The sequence below is a fragment of the Haemorhous mexicanus genome, chromosome 2, assembly GCF_027477595.1.
Source record: "Haemorhous mexicanus isolate bHaeMex1 chromosome 2, bHaeMex1.pri, whole genome shotgun sequence".
Lineage (NCBI taxonomy): Eukaryota > Metazoa > Chordata > Aves > Passeriformes > Fringillidae > Haemorhous > Haemorhous mexicanus.
In genome coordinates this window covers 122,307,926-122,329,708 of record NC_082342.1, presented here as the reverse complement: position 1 = coordinate 122,329,708, position 21,783 = coordinate 122,307,926, and the positions used below count along the sequence as shown (strand labels likewise).

The window sequence follows — 21,783 nt, the reverse complement described above, 5'->3', positions numbered from 1 at the left end:
CAGCCTGGCCTGGGACTCTTCCAGGGAAGTCTGGTGCCTGATTTTGGGGTTGGAGCTGAAGTCATGAATCAGGCTCGTAGGAAAGGTCTGCTCCCTCCTGTGGCTGTGAAAAGCAGCTGTGAAGGGCACTGCCATCCCACAGGGATGGGGGTGGCTGGGCCTGTGTCATTTGTTTTCAAGCCATTGCTTTTCCTCCCTTCCATTGCTGCTGTTCCTGGTCACGTGGAAAGTATAAAGACATTTCTGCCCCTGAATTATGGCAGAAGATGCTGCTAGGTGTAATGGCTGTGATGCTGTTACAAGGTGCTGAGTCTGAGGAATGGCACCTGGGTGAGCCTGGCTCTGCCAAAGCCGTGGAAGTGATGCCAGATCAGCCCCTGGGGTGAGGAGGCAGGGCAGGGTCCTGCTCATCTGTGCCTGTGCTTCTCAGGGATTCTTCCCTAAAGAAACACGGCTGCACATGGAACTGAGGGAAGCCAGGGGCTCTGGAGCCCCAGGGCTGGCAGTGCTGCTGGCTGGGGATGTGGCCTCATGCCCTGTGGCAAGTGCTGGTGATGTCACTGTGTAGGACCTGTGGCTTCTCCCATCCTCCCATCATTGGCATCCTGCTGGTGCCCACAGCCACAGGTGTCCCCCAGTGCGTGGGACAGTGACCAGGACTGTAGGGAGGATTGGTGGCCTTGTCTGTGCCACCCTGCAGCTGGGTCACCGTGCCAGCATCTGTGGGGGTGGCACCTTCCTTTCGAGCCTTGCTGTCCTCGCTCAGCACTGGGCTCTGCCTCTGCTCCCTCAGCTTCATCAGCTCCCTCAGCTTCATCCTCTCAATTAGCTCTGAGCTCTCTCATCTCTCCCAGATCCCTCATGTCTCTCATCTCTCTCATCACTCTCATTTCTTTGAGTTCTGTCTCCCTCAGCTCCCTCAGGTCTGAGAGCTCCCTCAGTTTCCTCATCTTCATCTTTCTCCACTTCATTAGTTCAATCAGCTCTCTGAGCTCCCTCATCTCTCTCAGCTCCCCCATGTCCCCCATCTCCCTCATCTCTCCCGGATCCCCCATCCCTCCTCTCCCTCAGCCCTCAGCTCCCCATGGGAGGCACTGGGCTCCCTGGAGCTTGGGCAGATGTTTCTGTGCTCGTGGGCCCAGTCAGGGTTGCATTGTAGCAGAGCCATGCAGCCCTGCCAGGGAGAGGGGATGATAAATTCAAGTGTGATAAAGCCCCTTCTGTCCAATAAACACATCTGCTGTTTCCCAGGCCAGGTTGGACATGGCAGTGGGAGAGTGAAAGGTGTCCCTGCCATGGCAGGGGTGGCCCTGGGTGGGCTGTGAGGTCCTTCCCAACCCAAACCAGTCTGGGATTCTGGGATTGTTTGCCATTGCTGTAAGTGCAGCACAACAAAGTGGCAAAGACAGGAACTTGATTTCCTAAGGTTTCCTCACTTATGGCTCTGGAGCTGCGTGACAGCTCCATAAATAATCCCCAGATGCCTGGGGAGGAGGTTAAGGAGCAAAGTTCACCTGGTTCACTTGGGCTGCAGCACCTGCTCCCCTTCCTCCCACAGATCCTTTCTCCAGCTTCTTCCGATGGGTTTTCTCTGTGTGTGCTTTTCTTAGTCAAAGCTCAGAGGGAATCCCAGAATCACAGAGGGGTTTGGGTTGGAATGGATCTCACAGCCCACCCAGTGCCACCCCTGCCATGGCAGGGACACCTCCCACTGTGCCAGGCTGCTCCAGCCCCAGTGTCCAGCCTGGCCCTGGGCACTGCCAGGGATCCAGGGGCAGCCCCAGCTGCTCTGGGCACCCTGGGCCAGGGTCTGGAGCAGGGGGTGAGGCTTTGGGAGCTGACCTCAGAATTCAGGGCCTTTGGGCACGTGCTGAGGATGAACATTCCCTGTTGGAGTGTGGAGGCAGCAGCATTACCTGGCTGATGGAAACCCCAGTGATCCCAGCTGTCACCTGCCAGCACTTTGGGTGTTGGCCCTGCCCAGATGCCCGGCCCGAGCCCTGCTGGTGCCATGGCAGGAGGAGGAGCCTCCTCTGCTCCTCTATCTGATGGCCTTGTTGCATGTGTTAATTTTGGGAACGGGGAGCACAAATGCAAAGCAGCCCTGGGAATGGTGTGTTGTCCCAGGGAAAGCTCCAGGCAGTTCTTCCCATGCCATGTGGGGTCTGTGGGGGCTCAGGGGCAGCAGAACCTCAGGAGTTCCTGAGTCTGAGCAAAAATGGTCCCACGAGGTGGAGGCTGAGGTTCTGCAGGACTGCCTGGAGTGTCCCAGTGCCAGAGGACAGGGCTGGATGGGATCTTGTCAATGAGGAATTGTTCCCTGGCAGGGTGGGCAGGGGCTGGCCCAGGGTGCCCAGAGCAGCTGGGGCTGCCCCTGGATCCCTGGCAGTGCCCAAGGCCAGGCTGGACACTGGGGCTGGAGCAGCCTGGGACAGTGGGAGGTGTCCCTGCCATGGCAGGGGTGGCACTGGGTGGGCTGTGAGGTCCCTCCCAGCCCAGAGCTGTGACTCCCTGGTGTCCATGCCCCCAATGAGCTGTGCTGTTGTGCTCTCTGCAGTGTACAACTGGACGGTGGACGAGGTGGTGCAGTGGCTCATTTCCTACGTGGAGCTGCCCCAGTACGAGGAGACCTTCCGCAAGCTGCAGCTCAGCGGCCACGCCATGCCCAGGTCAGTGCCATGCCCAGGTCAGTGCCATGCCAAGGTCAGTGCCATGCTAAGGTCAGTGCCATGCTAAGGTCAGTGCCAGGTCCGGGTCAGTGCCAGGCCCGGGTCAGTGCCCCCAGTGTCCCCATGGGATGTGTTCAGGGACAGAACCAGGGCCTGGCAGGAGTCAGCTCCTCTCATCACCTGAAGTTCCTTGGCCTGTGCACTGCCCAGTTCTGCTCCAGCTCTGAGTGAAAAAAGGGGAACTTAGGGTTAGATACAGGGAATGAGGAATTGTTCCCTGGCAGGGTGGGCAGGCCCTGGCCCAGGGTGCCCAGAGCAGCTGGGGCTGCCCCTGGATCCCTGGCAGTGCCCAAGGCCAGGCTGGACACTGGGGCTGGAGCAGCCTGGCACAGTGGGAGGTGTCCCTGCCATGGCAGGGGTGGCCCTGGGTGGGATTTAAAATCCCTCCCTACCCAAACCATTCCATGATTCCGTGGAAGAGGAGCACTGGCTGGGAGTCAACCTAAACTTGTAAGAGGTTTGAAAAACCTCGGTGCAGCTTTTTTGGATAAAGGTTCCTGTTGCTGAAAAATGGCCTTTTCAGCTGACTGGGAAGGAGGGATTAAGTGGGGATAAAATAAGGATGTTTTTGAGGCAGCACAGTGAGTGTCCACATCCCTTCCAAGGGAGAACTGTGTTTGTGGTCTGTGACTCAGAATGTAAAGGCAATGGAGATTTGGTTAAAAAATACTTAATAGCGATTGGTAGGACACCAAAAGATAGGTTTTGATGGGAAATCAGTTCCTCATGCTGTCAGGTAATGAATTAGTCCTGGCCCTGGTTTTTCCTGCTCTCTCTCTGTCTTAAAAATGCTGCTGCAAAGTGTCCTAGAGACACCCTGGCTAGAGACAGCAGCAGTGAGGGATTTTCCCTGGTAGCAGGGAGCTCCCAGGCCCTGCTCTGTGTCTCCCTGATGCCTGCTGTGTGGCTGCCCTGCTGGATGTGCCCACAGCAGTTTTGTGTCCCCCTGTTGTGCAGGCTGGCAGTGAACAACGCCACCATGATGGGCACTGTGCTCAAGATGACCGACCGCAGCCACCGGCAGAAGCTGCAGCTCAAGGCTCTGGACACGGTGCTCTTCGGGCCTCCTCTGTGTGAGTAGCACACCCCACCTGCCAGCCCTGGGAACCACCCCCAAGGCCAGCAGGCCTGCCTGACCCAAAGGGCCCAGCACAGCCCCAGCCAGGGGAGTCATCCCAGCACAGCTCCCCTGCAGCAGGAAGGGTTGGTCCTGGCTTTCTGGGGGCAGCTCTGTAGCCTGGAGCATCCTGGGCTGGCATTCCCATCTCAGAGGGCTCTCCCAGAGGTGCAGATGGGATCTCCCACTGTGCTGCTGGGATCTCCTGTGTCCACAGGGTAAAACCTGCTGCCCTTCAGTGCTGCTGATGGTGCTGGAGGGCCGCAATCCTGCCTGCTCCCAGGGCAGCTGCTGCCGTGTCCTGGAGCTCTGTCATCATCTCCTGGGTTTTCCTGGGGCTCCACTGTCCTGTCCTGAGGCTCTGCTGGTGACTCAGGCTGTGAACTACCCACCTCTGGAGGAGGGAAGGAGCAGCAGGCTGAGGTTGAGAAGTTTAGGGTGGTGGTGGGAGGCCCTGGGCTCCTTTGATGCTTTATCAGGATCTCAAGCTCTCTGATGTGTGTCTCCATGCTCCAGGTGCTCCCAGTTCTCTCTGGCTCCTGTCTGCTCCCTATTGGAAGTGCTTTTGTCTCTCTCCTTCTCTGGCATGGCTTTCTCCTGGGCTTTGGGTGCAGAGGGGTGGAATCCCCCCTTTCCTGCTGCCCAAGCTGGGGGATCACCATGAGAATTTTGGGGTCCCAGTGCTCATGGCTGGGGCATGTCTGGCCTCTCCCACTCCAGCACCCCCAAGTCCTTCTCCCCAGGGCTGCTCTCCAGCCATTCCCCCCCAATCCTGGGAAAACTGCCTGCACAGTGTGAACCACAGTGTGAGGCTTGGCAGAGCCACAGGGAGGAAATCACAAGCCTGGCTTGTATAATCAGCCATTTTTGCTCACAGTTATTGAAAAGTCTCTTTTTGCACAGGCACAGTTTGGTTTTTATTTATTGCCTGTGTTAAGTGTGAAGCCTTTTGCTGCCTGGGTGGCTCCAGCCCAGCGACTCCTGTGCTGGGGGCAGGATTTTTCCAGAGTAGTTGTGCTGTGTAAATGGCAGAGTGAATGGCTTGTCCTGGCTGGGAATTAATGTCTGTTGCCACGCTGGAGCTGTTTGTTCTGCCCTGCAGCTCCCTGGCCCTGCAGCCTGACCCTCCCTGGGGCACGGAGATCAAAGTGTGCAGGGAGCCGTGGTGCTGCTCTGGAGCCAGGGCTGCTCACACCTCAGCTCCTGCTGGGAGCTTCCCAGGCCAGCCTGGGCTGCTGGAAGGTGTCCCTGCTCCCAGAGGAGGTGGAACAGGATGAGCTTGGAGGTCCCTCCCAACCTAAACCATTCTGTGGTTCTATGATTGTGTATGCAGGGTGTGTGAGAAGTGGAAATACACTTTAAATCTGCAGCTGAAGGAGAGATTGATCCCTTTTCAGAAGGTAAAATTTGCTGGTTTCTGGTCATCTGAATGGCTTTGTCTCCAGTCATGGGGAGAGGTTGTTTATCTAAACCAATTCCTTCAGGAATGGATTGCACAACACCTTTCAGGAGGCAGCAGCAAGTGGCAGCTTTGGGCAGTGCTCAGTGACCTTTCAAGCTGCAGAAGCTGCTTTGCACCTCCTTTCCCATGGTCAGGGGAGGTGGCTCTGGAGGGGAGCTGGGCTCTGGGGCTCTCTGAGCTGCTGGCAGTGGGATGTGGTGCCCAGGTGCAGAGTTCCAAGGGTTTGTCTCCTCTCTTGAAGCTCTCTTCACCACAGGTGTAAAAACTTTGGTAAAAGCAGCCTCAGTTGGAGCCCCAGTCCTCCTGCAGGCTCCTAAATCCAGACACCCTGCTGCCCATGGGGGTCACAGCAGGTGGATTCACAGTGCTGTTCCTGCTGCTGGGTGAAGCTTTGCCCAGCCCAGGGCTCCAGGGGTGGGTGTCTGGCTCGTGGCAGAGGTTCCAGCCACATTCCATGGCCAGTTTCCATGTGGATCTGCGGGCTCCTGCCATCCCTCCAGGTCTGGTTCCTGCTGCCAGGCTCCAGCCCTGCCATTTCCTCCAGCAAACAGGTCTGACCACTTCAGCTTTAATTAATCCAAGTGCAAGGGAGCGTGGTGCAATTATAATCTAAGCAAGATGAGGTGATTCCTTCTGTGTCTGTCCCTTTGGGCTCCTGTTCCTGTGATTCAGGAATTTATCTGGCACAAAATAGCACAACTTCAGGTGAAACATGGAATCCCAGACTGGTTTGGGTTGGGAGGGACCTCAGAGCCCACCCAGTGCCAGCCCTGCCATGCCAGGGATCCAGGGGCAGCCCCAGCTGCTCTGGGCACCCTGGGCCAGGGCCTGCCCACCCTGCAAGGAACAATTCCTCATTGCCAAGATCCCACCCAGCCCTGCCCTCTGGCACTGGGAGCCATTCCCTGGCTCCTGTCCCTCCATCCTTGTCCCCAGTCCCTCTGCAGCTCTCCTGGAGCCCCTTCAGGCCCTGGCAGGGGCTCTGAGCTCTCCCTGGAGCTTCTCCTCTCCAGGTGAGCACCCCCAGCTCTCCCAGCCTGGCTCCAGCCCCATGGCCCCTCTGGGCTGTCTCCAGCAGCTCCTGCTGTTGGTGTCCCAGGGCTGGAGGCTCTGCAGGTGCAGCTTTGCTGCTTTTGAGCTTGGGAGAGAACTTTCTGTAATTTAATCTCTTTCCCTGCTGCTCCTGTGCCCTGGGCCAGAGACTGAGGGCACGTGGCAGAGCCTCAGATTGTTCCTGTGCAGTCGATTGTGATTTAAATCCCCTGGATTTGTCTCTGCAGGGCTGGCACAGCCTGTCCTGCTCCCGTGTGGCCGTGGCTGCTCCCAGCAGCAGGCAGGCCTGGGCTCACCTTACACCTGCAAAGGCTGCAGGAAAAGCCACGTACACCATGGAAAACAGACTTCTCCACCTTTCCCATTTCCTTTTTTTGGAAAGGGAGGGAGAGCAGGCACAGTTTTATCACAGACTGATTGTTCTGCTCAGCTGCAGGACTTGATGTCCTGCTGGGCTTGCAGCTCTGCCTGGGCTTGATATTTAAAAGAAGTGAAGACTGACCAAGAGGGGAAGGTCTGGAGCTGCAGGAGGGTTGGTTGGGATTAGAGACCCGAAAAAAGCATCTACAATGAAGTGAGAAAATGGAGATGCTCCCAGGGCTGGAACCCCTCTGCTCTGGGGTGCCAGGCTGAGGGGGAATGGCTCCCAGTGCCAGAGAGCAGGGCTGGATGGGATCTTGGCAGTGAGGAATTGTTCCCTGGCAGGGTGGGCAGGGGCTGGCACAGGGTGCCCAGAGCAGCTGGGGCTGCCCCTGGATCCCTGGCAGTGCCAAGGCCAGGCTGGACACTGGGGCTGGAGCAGCCTGGGACAGTGGGAGGTGTCCCTGCCATGGCAGAGGTGGCACTGGGTGGGCTCTGAGGTCCTTTCCAACCCAAACCATCCTGGCATTCCATGCTTCTACATTTCCATCCAAGCTGAGTTTTCCTCGGAGTTTCCTCATGCCCGTGCCTGTCACTGTAGGACATGAAATAACATGAGGTGCACATGCTGCTGTTCTCAAGGCAAAAAAGGGAAGTTTTTTTTCTGACTCCAACATTTATAGATTTCTGAAAGTGACAGTGGATTGGAGGGTGACTGTGCCACCTCTCCGTTGTCACTGGACAAACCAGCAGTCCATTAAATTTCTCTTCCTCCATAAAAGAATGCAAAACAAAAAGTTATTTACAGAAAGTGTGTGAGAAAGTTCATTACAAGAGTGTAAACATCAGAAGGCTTAGAAAATCCTAAAAACTCAGGGAGACATATGTCTTTGGCCAGGGCTGGTGCAGAGCAGAGCAAGGATGTGTGCAGTGCTGCACTCCCAGCTGGAGCTGAGCACAGCTGGCACCAGGAGCAGGACAGGGACCAGGTGGGGTGGGGCTGGCAGGGAATGGCCCCGGGGGGGCAGGAGAGCAGGGATGTGGGGATGTGGGAGGCTGGAACACAAAGCACTCTCCAGATGGGAGCTGCAGGGATTGAGGCTGAGGGATGTGCAGGCACTTGCCAGGATCTGCTCCCTCGGAAGAGGATGTTGTGCTGATCCATCCGGAGGGGAGCGGGGCCAGCGCTCACCTTGTTTAGTTCTGAGTGCTGGATTCACCCTGGGTGCTTGCAGGGAGTGATGGATCCCAGGTGCTGGGGCAGACCGTGCTGACCTGTCTCACTGGCCTTGGGGAGGGGTCCTGTCCCTCTGCCTCTGGGGGGAAGCCTGTGCATTGTGGGCAGGGAGCAGCAGCCCTGTCCCCACATGTCCATCCAGGTCAATCCGTGCTGAGCTCTGCCTTCCCAGTTCGGGTTTTCACCTCCTTGGTCCCCTCCTGTCCCCCCAGCTCTGCCAGTGTAACAGATGTGGTTTAGCTGGGGAGGGGCTTCAGCTCCTGCCTAATCCACCCCTGCCGTGGCAGGGACTCCTCCACAGCCACAGCTTCCCTGGGCACCCTGTCCCAGGGCCTGCCCCCTCAGTACAGGTATTTTTTCCCTGGATCTGGTGTGAGTTGCCTGTTGTTTGGTTCAAAACCAGTGGATACTGATCATTAGTGGCCCAAGGCCAGGCTGGACATTGGGGCTGGGAGCAGCCTGGGACAGTGGCAGGTGTCCCTGCCATGGCAGGGGTGGTCTCACTGCTGTTCCTGATCATTAAGTCCCAACTCACTGGATTGAGCTGCTCTTTGATTTGTGGCTTTTCCAGCACACACTTGGTTGAGTTACAGGAAAAAAATCTGCTTGACTCATCTTTTGGGCTTTGTTTAGCACTTGAGCCCACACGTAATTACTTTCATCCTCTCACATGCATCAACACCTTTTTTTGAATTAACTGTTGAAAAAGGGAATTTCCACACTGAGTTGTGATTCTGATGGAAAGTTTGGCACCTTGACAGTTGGACTCTTGGGCTGCCCCAGCTCTGTGATCTCAGCAGTGTTTATTTTGTTCCAAGTGTTTATTTTGTTCTTAGTTACCTGTGCTGCCCTGTGAGATCACAGCCATTCTGGAGGGGTTCCTCTGTGCAGTTTCCCCTGTACCACTTATTGCCAGGCAAATTAAAGCTGGAAGATTTGGAATTTATCTTTTTTGTTGTTGCTGCTGTCTCCAAATTGAATAAATGTTGTCAAGCTTCTGGTTTCCTCCTGAAACACTGAAACAGCTCCACTTTTCCCTTGGTGAGTCCTGGGCCGCAGTTCCTTGTGAGACTGCCCTGAGCTCTCCCGTCCCACTCCTTGCTGCAGAGCCCTCTGGAGTTCTCCCAGTGATGCTTTGGCTCCAGCAGTGTCTCTGGTCTCTTGCAGTGACTCGTCACAACCACCTCAAGGACTTCATGCTGGTGGTGTCCATCGTCATCGGCGTGGGCGGCTGCTGGTTCGCCTACATCCAGAACCGCTACTCCAAGGAGCACATGAAGAAGATGATGAAGGACCTGGAGGGTCTCCACAGGGCTGAGCAGTCTCTCCACGACCTGCAGGAGAGGTAGGTTCCCATTGTCCATCCAGCTGGAGCACTCAGCTCTTCCTGCACGGTTCTATTCCTTCAGATTTCAGGAAATGCCTGGTTTTAGCTTTCCTGGTGCCTCACACCAGAGTCAGCCCCTTCCTGAGGGACTGGCAAAGCTGCCAGCAGCCTCTGGAGCTCAGATGGGGCCCTGTCTCCTCCTGCAGGGACTCCTGGACCAGTCTGTTCTTTCCTAGTCACAGAACCAGGGAATGCTTTGGGTTCAAAGGGGCCTTAGAGCTTGTCCAGTCCCACTCCTGCCATGCAGTCCAGCTCACATGGAATTTGCCATCCCAGCTTGTTTCACCTTGGCTTTTGATGGAGGAAAGCGTGTGGGAGCAATCAGGGATTCACACATCCCCTCTTGAATTCTTGGAGCTGGGGGAAGCAATACCTGAGTCAAAGGGTGTTGCTTGGAAAGTGAAAAAAAATTTGGAGTATTGAATAGGAATGTCTGGGCTTTTGGCATATGGATCAAATCTGCAGCCTCAGGAATGGGGTCTCTACTCCCAGGGATCACTGCAATGGTTCCAGTAGAGCTACTGATGGGAGAACATGCTCCAGGAGAGCCTCTGGACATAGGGATCTTCTGGGACAGTGAAAAGCCTTCAGCCGTGGTGATGACAAACCCGTGGGGTGCTCTGGCCATGCAACATTGTAAGGGCAGATTTAACAAATAACAGAGCAGGATAGTGTGGGCCTTGAATGGTTTTCTGTGAGGTTTCAGTGGACTTTGGGAGGGTAGACAATTACTAGGCTGCCCTGTGAGCTGATGGCTGCATTTCCAGTGACTTCTGTGAACGTGAGTTTGATGCCAGGCCAGTCACGGGGTGTGAGGAGTGCCCCATGCAGGCACCAGGACCCCGAGGATGTCGGGCTGCCCTGCAGGCCTGCAGCCAGCCACCTTTTGGGAATCTGTGCAGTGCACCCCCAGGTCTGCAGCCCCACTTCTTGTGTACAGGCCCATTAGAGCCTCCAGGGGTTCACCCTGCCCCTGAGTGTTGCTGGAAGGGCTCCTGTCCCCCCGTGAGGTGGCACCAGTGGGTGTCCCTGAGGAGAGAGCTCCCAGGTGATGGAGCCACGCTGGGCACGTTCCCTGGCACAAATCCACTCCCCTCTGTGGCTCCAGCCCACAGCTGGTTCCACACAGCCTCGGAGTTCTGTGTTACAGCTTGGAAGCACTCCCAGAGAAAGTTTGATTTATTTTTCCTGCATCTGGAAGGAGACAGGAATCCCTTCTCCGTGTCCATCCCTGGAGCAGCGGTGTCCGGGCAGGAGGGCTCGGCTGGGTGTCACCTCTGAGCTCCAAACTGGGAATGTGCCTGTGGGGAACGACCTTGGGCCCTGCTGCTGAGGGCAGAGCCATGTAAACAAGTGGATGATCCTGGGAAGTTCAACTAATGCTCTAAAGCCCCTCAGGAAGAAACACAAAACCTCCGGGACTCGGCACAGCCTTGAGCCAGAGCACTCGGCAGGGCTCGTCCTCCACAGAGGGCACTGAGCAGGAGCTCAGGGCCTGGGAGGGCAGCTGGGGGCCTTGGGACACCTCTGGAGGGGAAATGTCCCTTCCCTCCTCATGCTTGGGAGGAAAGGAGGAGAACTGGGGGCCTTGGAACACCTCTAGAGGGGAAATGTCCCTTCCCTCCTCATCCTTGGGAGGAAAGGAGGAGAACTGGGGGCCTTGGGACACCTCTGGAGGGGAAATGTCCCTTCCCTCCTCATCCTTGGGAGGAAAGGAGGAGAACTGGGGGCCTTGGGAGTCCTCTGGAGGGGAAATGTCTCTTCCCTTCCTAACCCTTGCCCAGCGTGGTCTGGCTGGGATCTTCATCTGCCACAGGAACAGTGAAAACTCCGGACAGCCCCAGTGCTCTGGGACTGGTGGAGAAGTTGTGCTGCAGTTCTGCTCAGAGATTTCATTTTCAGAGCTTGAAGGGCCCTGCTGTGCTGGCTGGGTGAAGCTCAGTGCTGAGCAGCCCTCTGGAAGGCACGGGATGCCTCTCCAGAGCCAGTGCTGCTGGAATGTGCTGAGCAGCTCAGACATGCTCCTGAGGAGTTGGGAAAGTTCATACCAAACCCCAGCCTTTATTCATCTCCAGAGCACCTTGGAGAACACCCTGCAGCAGTGACACTTCCCAGGCCATTAAGTGACTCATCAAGATCATCAAGTCTTGGCACATCCTACTGAAGCCTGAAAGGAGTGGGTGGGTCTGTTTTGGAGATGTGTGGATTGCATGGAAGCTCCTGGAATGTGAGCCCCCTGCTTGCCCAGAGCAGCTGGGGCTGCCCTGGATCCCTGGCAGTGCCCAAGGCCAGGCTGGGCACTGGGGCTGGAGCAGCCTGGCACAGTGGGAGGTGTCCCTGCCATGGCAGGGGTGGTCTCACTGCTGTTCCTGGTGCTGGGGGAGGTCTGTTCCAGCCTGCAGGAGTCGGTGCCTCAGGCACTGCCCCGGGGCAGCTGCAGCAGCCTGGCCCTGGTGCCTGGGCATGGCCCCATCCTTGTGTGCTGCCCCTGCCCCACTCAGCTAAAACTGACCATAACAACCCCTCAACTGTGCCCCCAAATCCCATGGTCATCCCCATGGCCAGGCATGAGGGGGATATGTCACGACTGTGTCACCTGTGTGAGAGGACATTGGGTGTGGGGCATGACAGGACCCAGGGCTGTGCCAGCAGGGCGTGTGGGGTGTCCTGGTGACTGCAGGGCTGTGCCAGCCTGTGCCAGCAGGGCCTGTCCCAGCTGGTGTCAGACACGTGTTCTCAGTTCTGCAGCAGCTCTTTGTCACTGCCCTCTTCACTTTGGGACAGCTCCGTGTCTCTGTTGAATTTCCCCTGGTAATGGTCTTGGGCAATGGTGTCTTCCCCTTGGGACAGCTCTTGGTCTCTGTTCAGTTCCCCTTGGGACAGCTGCAGGTGGGTGCAGTCTCCCCTGGGACAGGTGACACTGGATGCTCTCTGAGGGTCACTGGCCCAGCTGGTGCCCTGCCAGCCTCACAGCCCTGCTGGGAGCCTCAGCACAGGCCAGCTCCTCATGGGAGATCCCACCGATCCATGGAGGTCCAGGGTTTCATTGTTGCCATATATTCCTGCTGATTCAATCTGTCATGAGGAGGAAAAAGAATGGCCAAGCAGGATTAAGACATGTCTGAATTTGCAGGATTTTGTGGGAGGAACATGGATCCATCCCATCTGATGGGCTCTGGCAGATCTTCCCCTGTTTTGTTTTATCGAAGTCTTCGCTTGGCTGAAAATACTGAAAATTGAGCTTAATTTGAGACTCGTTAGAGGAAATCTGGGTGTGCTGTGGGAAATGAAGAAAATGCATCCTGAGCATTTGGTAAACGAGAGCAGTTGACAATTTCCTTTCTTCCCAGCCACACTGAACTCTCTCCCTGCCATCCCTGTGGGCAGAGCAGGGCAGGGCTGGACCTGGTGGGCAGAGCACAGGGCTGGTTTTGGTGAGCAGAGCAGAGCACAGGGCTGGTTTGGTGAGCAGAGCACAGGGCTGGTTTGGTCAGCAGAGCACAGGGCTGGTTTTGGTGAGCAGAGCAGAGCACAGGGCTGGTTTGGTGAGCAGAGCACAGGGCTGGTTTGGTGAGCAGAGCACAGGGCTGGTTTTGGTGGGCAGAGCACAGGACTGGTTTTGGTGGGCAAAGCACAGGACTGGTTTGGTGAGCAGAGCACAGGGCTGGTTTGGTGAGCAGAGCTCAGGGCTGGTTTGGTCAGCAGAGCACAGGGCTGGTTTGGTGAGCAGAGCACAGGGCTGGTTTGGTCAGCAGAGCACAGGGCTGGTTTGGTGAGCAGAGCACAGGGCTGGTTTGGTGAGCAGAGCACAGGGCTGGTTTGGTGAGCAGAGCAGAGCACAGGGCTCGTTTGGTGAGCAGAGCACAGGGGTGGTTTGGTGAGCAGAGCAGAGCACAGGGCTGGTTTGGTGAGCAGAGCACAGGGCTGGTTTGGTGAGCAGAGCACAGGGCTGGTTTGGTGAGCAGAGCACAGGGCTGGTTTGGTGAGCAGAGCACAGGGCTGGTTTGGTGAGCAGAGCAGAGCTCAGGGCTGGTTTGGTGAGCAGAGCAGAGCACAGGGCTGGTTTGGTGAGCAGAGCAGAGCACAGGGCTGGTTTGGTGAGCAGAGCAGAGCACAGGGCTGGTTTTGGTGAGCAGAGCTCAGGCCTGGGTTTGGTGAGCAGAGCAGAGCACAGGGCTGGTTTGGTGAGCAGAGCAGAGCACAGGGCTGGTTTTGGTGAGCAGAGCAGAGCTCAGGCCTGGGTTTGGTGAGCAGAGCAGAGCACAGGGCTGGTTTGGTGAGCAGAGCACAGGGCTGGTTTTGGTGAGCAGAGCACAGGGCTGGTTTGGTGAGCAGAGCACAGGGCTGGTTTGGTGAGCAGAGCAGAGCTCAGGGCTGGGTTTGGTGAGCAGAGCAGAGCACAGGGCTGGTTTGGTGAGCAGAGCACAGGGCTGGTTTGGTGAGCAGAGCACAGGGCTGGTTTGGTGAGCAGAGCAGAGCACAGGGCTGGTTTGGTGAGCAGAGCACAGGGCTGGTTTGGTGAGCAGAGCAGAGGGCTGGTTTGGTGAGCAGAGCAGAGCACAGGGCTGGTTTGGTGAGCAGAGCAGAGCACAGGGCTGGTTTGGTGCGCAGAGCAGAGCACAGGGCTGGTTTGGTGAGCAGAGCAGAGCACAGGGCTGGTTTGGTGAGCAGAGCAGAGCACAGGGCTGGTTTGGTGAGCAGAGCAGAGCACAGGGCTGGTTTGGTGAGCAGAGCAGAGGTGTTTCTGGAGGACAGCCCCGGTCCTGGCTGCCTGCAGGGCCCGGGGAGCTGGCCCAGCACTGGCCCTGGCTCTGTGTGTGTGTTGCAGGCTGCAGAAGGCGCAGGAGGAGCACCGCTCCGTGGAGGTGGAGAAGGTGCACCTGGAGAAGAAGCTGCAGGACGAGATCAGCATTGCCAAGCAGGAGGCACACAGGCTGCGGGAGCTGCGCGAGGGCACCGAGAACGAGCTCAGCCGGCAGAAATACGCCGAGCAGGAGCTGGAGCAGGTGAGGGCTCACCTGGGCAGGCACCTGCACAGACATGGCCCTGAGGGCAGTCTGCTGCATCCCCCTGGGATTCTGAATCACAGAAACACAGAATGCTGCGTTTGGAGAGACCTCAAATCCCACCCAGTGCCACCCCTGCCATGGCAGGGACACCTCCCACTGTGCCAGGCTGCTCCAGCCCCAGTGTCCAGCCTGGCCTTGGGCACTGCCAGGGATCCAGGGGCAGCCCCAGCTGCTGTGCTCTCACCTGTGGGGCACAGGGACACAATCCCAATCCCTTTCCTGCTGCCCACCCTGTGGGATCAGCCCGGGGCACAGGGATTTCAGGGCCCAGTGCTTGTGGCCAGGGCCTGGGGAGCTTCTCCCACCAATCCCCAGCTCCTTCTCCCAGGGCTGCTCCCAGTCCATTCTCCCCAGGCTGTGTTTGTGCTGGGATTGCCCCCAGCCAGCTGCAGGCCCTTGCCCTTGGTCCTGCTGAGGCTGGCACGGTCCCAGGTCTCCAGCCTGCCCAGGTGCCTCTGGATGCTCCATCCCTTCCCTGCAGGGTGTGCCCAGAGCACCAGCTCCGTGTCACTGCCAGGGTGGGGCTGCCCTGGATCCCAGTGTCCCTGTCACCAACAAAGACATTCCCAGTGCCAGTCCTGGCTCCTGGGGGACACCAGTCCTCACTGCTCTCCACCCCCCCTGAATCCAGTGATGCTGCTGCCCCTCTGCCTTTGCTTTCCCACTCCCCTTCGTGGAGAAAAAGCCCTGAGTCTCTTTTCCATAGTGTCCATCACACATCCCAGTCACTGCTGTGGTGTTGGACTGGGCAGGTGCTGGCACCTTGTGACATCCCAGCAGGAGCAGAGGGGTTGGACCTGCCCTGGAGCTGCACCCTCTGGGATTTCTGGCTCCCTCCCCAGTCCATGCAGTCTCTCTGTATTTGTGTTCTTGGTTTTAGGACAGATTTAGAATGAGTTCAGCTATGCTCTCCATGTTTTCTCGTGGATCAGAGGGGTGTGTAAGGGTTGGAACAGCCCTCTGAGGCCATCCAGTCCAGCCCGTCCCCAGCACAGCCAAGGCCACCAGTGACTGTGTCCCCAGTTGCCACATCCTGTTAAATCCCTCCATGGATGTGACCCCAGCATTGCCCTGGGCAGCCTGTGCCAGGGCTGGACAACCCTTGCCATAAGGAAATCTTCCCAGTATCCAACCTTAACCTCCCCAAACCTACAAGGAAGTCCAAACCCACAATCCCAGGAGCTGCTTCCTATCTCACCTGAGGGACAATTCTCACCTGGCTGCAAGTTACAGATCAGTTTAAACTGAGACTGGAGCCAGACCTGCCCGAGCCAGGCAGGTTCCTCAGATGTTCCAAGGCAGTGTGTGTGTGTGTATCCTCCCAGCTGTGTCCAGTCTGGTTTGCCACCATGGAGGACGGGGAAGAAGCCAAGGCAGGAATCCAGGGCATTCCCTGGCAAGGCAGGACCAAGTGTCCTGAGAGCCCCGGGGCAGTGCAGGGGGACAAAGAGCAAATTCCCTTCCTGCCTGGGACTGCAGCAGCCCCGAGCCCCTCAGGAGTGCTCTCATCCAGCCTCTCCACAGGGCTTGGGGTGTCCCTGCTGGCACAGACAGGCACTGGGGCGCTGTGCTTAGGGCACCACTGGGGCTGGGTGCCCTTGGCCCCAGCTCTGGAGCAGCCCAGCCCTCACCCCTGCCCTTGCCCTGCGTTCCCATCAAGGAGCCCAGGAGCTGATGTGACCTCTGAGCTGCCCAGGCCGAAGGCAGGTGAGTACTGCAGTGTCCCACAGCACTGTGTGACTGTAACCCCAGCACTGCCCCCACAGCCCCAGGACACCTGAGACATTAACCTGTCACCCCTCTGACCCCACAGCTCCTCCCAGCTCAGCATAGCCCCTGCTCCCAGGGAGCATTAACACAGACCTCCTCTGCACCAGGGTTCTGATCACCTCAGCCACGCCAGAGGGTTTGGCTGGGCCTGCTGGAGTTGGGTGTATGGGATGGAGAAGTGTCCTGTTCCCAGGATCTTCATCCCTCCCTCCCTCCTCGCTGGGTCACCTTCCACAGACCCCAGTGGGGCCACAGACCCAGAGAGCACTGAGAGAATTGTGGAATAGAATCCCAGATTGATTTGGCCTGGAGAGACCCTAAATCCCACCCAGTGCCAGCCCTGCCGTGGCAGGGACACCTCCCACTGTCCCAGGTGCTCCAGCCCCAGTGTCCAGCCTGGCCTTGGGCACTGCCAGGGATCCAGGGGCAGCCCCAGCTGCTCTGGGCACCCTGGGCCAGGGCCTGCCCACCCTGCCAGGGAACAATTCCTCATTGCCAAGATCCCACCCAGCCCTGCCCTCTGGCACTGGGAGCCATTCCTTGGCTCCTGTCCCTCCATCCTTGTCCCCAGTCCCTCTGCAGCTCTCCTGGAGCCCCTTCAGGCCCTGCCAGGGGCTCTGAGCTCTCCCTGGAGCTTCTCCTGTGCAGGTGAGCACCCCCAGCTCTCCCAGCCTGGCTCCAGCCCTGGAGCAGCTCCATGGCTCCTCTGGACTGGCTCCTAGAGCTCCACATCCTCCTGCTCTTGGGCCCAGGGCTGGGGCAGCTCTGCAGGTGGGGTCTCACCAGGGCTGAGTATAACTTTTATATAAATTTCCTTATAAATTCCTGCTCTTAGTGATCCAAATGGGGTCTCAAAGATCTTCCCAGGAGAATGGAGACACACACAAAATAACTCCTGTTTGCACGGATTCCCTGCAGAACCACAAGAGTTTGGGTTGTGGACACTCATTTTAGCCACTGGTCCTTGCCTGTTCCACAGCACTTCCCTTTCCCACCATTCCCTAAAAACGTTGTTCCTGTGAGTGTTATGAGCACTCCTCTACCCCAAACAACCAGTGACAGATTTCCTACCCATGTTTTTTCCATATTCCCAAATCCCAAATGCCTGTGGGTGATGGTCAGAGTTCTGCTGAGGTGGGAGCAGCACCTGACTGGTGCTGCTGGTGTCCAGTGGGAAAAGCCAGGAAAAACCCAGGGTCTGGGACTGAATTGGGCTCTCTGAGACTGATTTAGGCAGTTTTATACTGAACAGCCCTAAATCACACACAAGTGGTACAAGTGTTTGACCTCCTGTGTGTGGTGCCTCGGGGCTGCTCCTGGATGGATGGTCCCTCTGGGTAAAACACAGAATTGCAGAGATCTGCCTGTACCCTGGGGCTCTTGGCTCCCTAAACCCCCCCAGGCTGGGCTGGGTGGGACATGACTGAGTTAAAGAAGAGCACATCCAGGGAAAAGCTCCAAGTGTGAGCAATCCTGCACAAAAACTCTTCTCTGCATCCACCCACCACCGCCAGGCACGGCCGTGCCCGTGGGCTGGGAGCTGCAGGAGCAGGGCAGCTGCTGTGGGTGGGAGGCAGAGCTGTTGTGCAGGGTGAAGCCACAGCCCCCCCGAGCCCCAGAGTGCTGTGGTGGCACGGTGCCCCATCCCTGCAGTGTGTCCTGGGGCTGTGGTGCCATCCTGCTGCTGCTCCAGGCTGGCACACCTTCCCTTCCTGCAGGGCTAGCCCAGCTCCAGGGCTGAGAGAGCCTCTCCACAGGGTGGGCACTGCAGCAGATGAGTTCATTCTTGGTGGTCTGCACCACTAAAGGCTTTTCTGTGAGGCTGCAGTGTCCTCAGCTGGCTTCTCAGCCAGTCTCTTCTAATCTTTATCTCTGTGGGGTGTCAGGGTATGCAGGAGCCTGGGCTGGGGATGAAGGAGACACCCCAGGAATGGCTGATGCAGCCAGGCTGTTTCTTTTCCTGACCAGCAGCACATGTTTTGTGTCTAAATATTTTTCTCACTTTGTGCAGTGTGGAAGTTGTCTCCTGATGAGCTCCCCGGGCTTGGCTCGGAGCTGTGGTGAGACAGGGATTGCCTGTCAGGGGGTTCTGCCTCCGCAGGGGGATCTGGGGGTTTACAGACAGGCAGCAAGCTCTGCAGAGCTTCTGGAGGCTGCAGAAACCCCCAGAGCATCCTCTCTGTGAGCCTAATTCCCTTTTAGCCACCTTGTGCACCGTCATATCGGCTCCAGAGGGTTTTCCTGTGGCTCCTGGTGATGTGGAGGGGTTGAGAGGGGGCTCAGCACGGTGCTGGCTGGGAACTTCTGGGGAAGGAGCTCAGCTGTAGGGTGGCAGGAATGGTCTGTCAGAGGTTCTGGTGCTTGGAGCAGCAGCCTGCCATGTGGGTGGTTCCTCTCCTACAGCCCCCAGGATGCCACCACTCCTCCAGAGGGATTTTCTATGGCTCCTGGTGACGTGGAGGGGTCGAGAGGGAGCTCAGCACAGTCCTGGCTGGGAACTTCTGGGGGAGGAGCTCAGCTGTAGGGTGGCAGGAATGGTCCCTGGGAGGTTCTGGTGCTCAGAGCACGGTGCTGGCTGGGAATTTCTGGGGAAGGAGCTCAGCTGTATGGTGGCAGGAATGGTCTGTCAGAGGTTCTGGTGCTTGGAGCAGCAGCCTGCCGTGTGGGTGGCTCCTCTCCTGCAGCCCCCAGGATGCCACCGCTCCTCCAGAGGAGTTTCCTGCTGCCAGGACTGGTGCAGCTGCCTGGGCAGGGGTGTGGCAGCAGAGAGGGGTGAGCTGTAGGAGGGCCGTGTCCCCGTGGCTGCTCCATGTGTCCCGGCTGCCTCTCCCCAGGTGCGGATGGCGCTGAAGAACGCGGAGAAGGAGCTGGAGTCCCACTGCAGCTGGGCTGCCCCCGAGGCCCTGCAGAAGTGGCTGCAGCTGACCCACGAGGTGGAGGTGCAGTACTACAACATCAAGAAGCAGAACGCAGAGAAGCAGCTGCTGGTGGCCAAGGAAGGGGTGAGAGCTGCAGTGGCCTCCTGCTGGGTCCCTGGGCAGGTCTGGGGGGTGAACCTGCAGAGCTGCTTTCTCTGCATCCTCTTGGCTTTGTGCCATCGTGGAGTCCCAGAATGGCTTGGGTTGGGAAGGACCTCAAAGCTCATCTCGTTCTGTGGGCAGGGACACTTTTGATTTTATCCCAGGCTGCTCCCAGCCCCAGTGTCCAACCTGGCCTTGGGCCCTGCCAGGGAACAATTCCTCATTGCCAAGATCCCACCCAGCCCTGCCCTCTCTCAGCTCAAGGGCAGTTTCTTTCTTCATGCCTTAAATTTATATCTTGTACAAGTGCAGCTCAAGTGAGGTGTGAGCAGGGGCTGAGCATGATGAGGATGAGGATGGTGCTCCTGAGCCATGGGCTCTCAGGGTGGGCAGGTCCCAGCCTGGCTGCTGCTGGAGCCTGCAGCCCTGGGAATCTGGGCAGGGGTCGCTGCCCTGGGAGCTGGGGGAGCAGGAGGCTCTGACCTCTCAGCACCATCCCTGCTGCAGGTGATGAGCATGCTCAGGCAGTGCAATCCCGAGGTCCTGAATCATCACTGCATTCCTGGTCTGGGGTTTGGTGTGCCAACCCTGAGGGATGAGCCCAGGGAGCTGTTGTGACTCGTCCTCTTCCCCATGGCCATATGGAGCAGAGCTGGCAGGAGGGAAAACTGTGTGCCTTAATCTGCTTTGATTGGGAACATTTTAACATTCCAACAGTTTTCCTTTGGCTGTGTCAGTTCTTGCACCCACATCCTTGTCTCTCCTAAGTCCCAGCTTCATGCACTGGAACTGGAAATGGAAGAGCTGTGGGAGACTTTAATTTTTGATACAATGGCACAAACTCAACCTCAAACCAGAAATCCTCCTCAGCCCACACCCTGGGGTGTGTTTGGTGGTTATTCAGGGGAGGGATGAGCCAATGTGAGTGAGGTACCTGCCTCGTGGAATCATGGAATGGTTTGGGCTGGAGAAACCTCCAGAGATCTTCAAGTCCACCTATTCCTGAGCAGTGCCAAGGCCACCACTGCCCCATGTCCCCAGGTGCCACATCCACAGGGCTGTGAAATCCCTCCAGGGATGGGGACTCCAGCTCTGCCCTGAAAGTTCAGCCTTTTCAGTTCAGTTCCCTCTGGTTTTTGGGAAACTGGGAGAAGGAAGCATGAAATCCCCAACCTGCTACTTGCTGCTGGGGAATTCCTCACCCCAGTGTCAGGCACAACATTCCTCAGTAACACCACCATTCCCACTGTTCCCATATGTGCAGGCAGCTGCAGGGACTATTCCTGTCACAGCCCATCCAGGATGTCCATGGCCTGGAGGAAACTTCAGGTTGTCCTTTTCCTGTGACCTTTCTCTGTTGATATTCCAGGCTGAAAAGATCAAAAAGAAGCGAAACACCCTTTTTGGGACGTTCCATGTTGCTCACAGTTCCTCTCTGGATGATGTGGATCATAAAATCCTGACTGCAAAGTGAGTGTCTGCTCACCTCCCTCTTGATCCCTCCCCTGTCCCAGGCAGGAGTGTCCTCACCTCTGCAGGGGCTTTGGGGCTCATTTTGCTGAACTCCTGTTGTCCTCAGTGACCTGGGGTTGGACTTGCTCCTCCTCATCAATAACCTGATTCTACCTGAGAGAAACAAGGGATCACAGTGACATGGAGCTGTTAAAAGTCCTGCCAAAACAAGGTTCCAGGAGCCTGCAGGATGCTTAAGGGATTGTCATGGAATGGCTGGGGCTAGGAGGGACCTCAGAGCCCCCCCAGTGCCAGCCCTGCCATGGCAGGGACACCTCCCACTGTGCCAGGCTGCTCCAGCCCCAGTGTCCAGCCTGGCCTTGGGCACTGCCAGGGATCCAGGGGCAGCCCCAGCTGCTCTGGGAATTCCATCCCAGCCCTGCCCACTCTGCCAGGAACAATTCCTCATTGCCAAGATCCCACCCAGCCCTGCCCTCTGGCACTGGGAGCCATTCCCCCTTGTTGTTATCCCTGGGTACCTCAGCTGCTGCTGCATTTTTTAATTGCTTTATTCCTGGAATTGGAATGAAAAGAGTCTGACATTACAGGATGCACAGCTGACCCCAGCTGACCCTAACAACTCCCCCTCCTCTTTATACTATGTAGATTTTAAATAGTTTTATTAATTATTTGTTGAATGTATTGGAGTCAACAGGTTACCATGATTAGTAGTACAACTATAGTACAATTATTATGATGACTAAAATGTATAAATTCATTTTTAATAGCTTTTTTTACTTACAGTGTTAAATTTTATTTACTAAATGAACTATTTACTACGTTTTATTATCAGCTTGAATTTTTGATACACTTTAGTTGAGATGTTTTGTAAATAGATTCTGAGTGATTAGATTTATTTATGTATAAAAATGTATATATATTTATATATACAGTTTATATGTATAAATATATATAATCTTATGTATTTTTATATATAAATTTATATACATTTTATACATAAAATATAGATTTCTATTTATATTATATATAACATTATATATTTATATATTATATATCATATATAAAATATATATTTATATCATTTTATAAGTATAAACTTTATATAT

The 21,783-nt window shown here is 56.5% G+C and overlaps 1 protein-coding gene across 9 annotated transcripts in view; it reads left to right on the top strand.

Annotated features, from left to right (window-relative positions):
- Positions 1-21,783, top strand: part of STIM1 (stromal interaction molecule 1) — an 89,631-nt gene that overhangs the window by 34,748 nt on the left and 33,100 nt on the right. For all 9 annotated transcript variants that reach the window (XM_059840232.1, XM_059840230.1, XM_059840234.1 and 6 more), the window contains 6 exons: positions 2,558-2,669; positions 3,687-3,802; positions 9,126-9,303; positions 14,174-14,351; positions 19,019-19,186; positions 20,574-20,674. In XM_059840232.1, the coding sequence (XP_059696215.1) occupies positions 2,558-2,669; positions 3,687-3,802; positions 9,126-9,303; positions 14,174-14,351; positions 19,019-19,186; positions 20,574-20,674 (853 nt within the window). The remainder of the gene's footprint in view (positions 1-2,557; positions 2,670-3,686; positions 3,803-9,125; positions 9,304-14,173; positions 14,352-19,018; positions 19,187-20,573; positions 20,675-21,783) is intronic.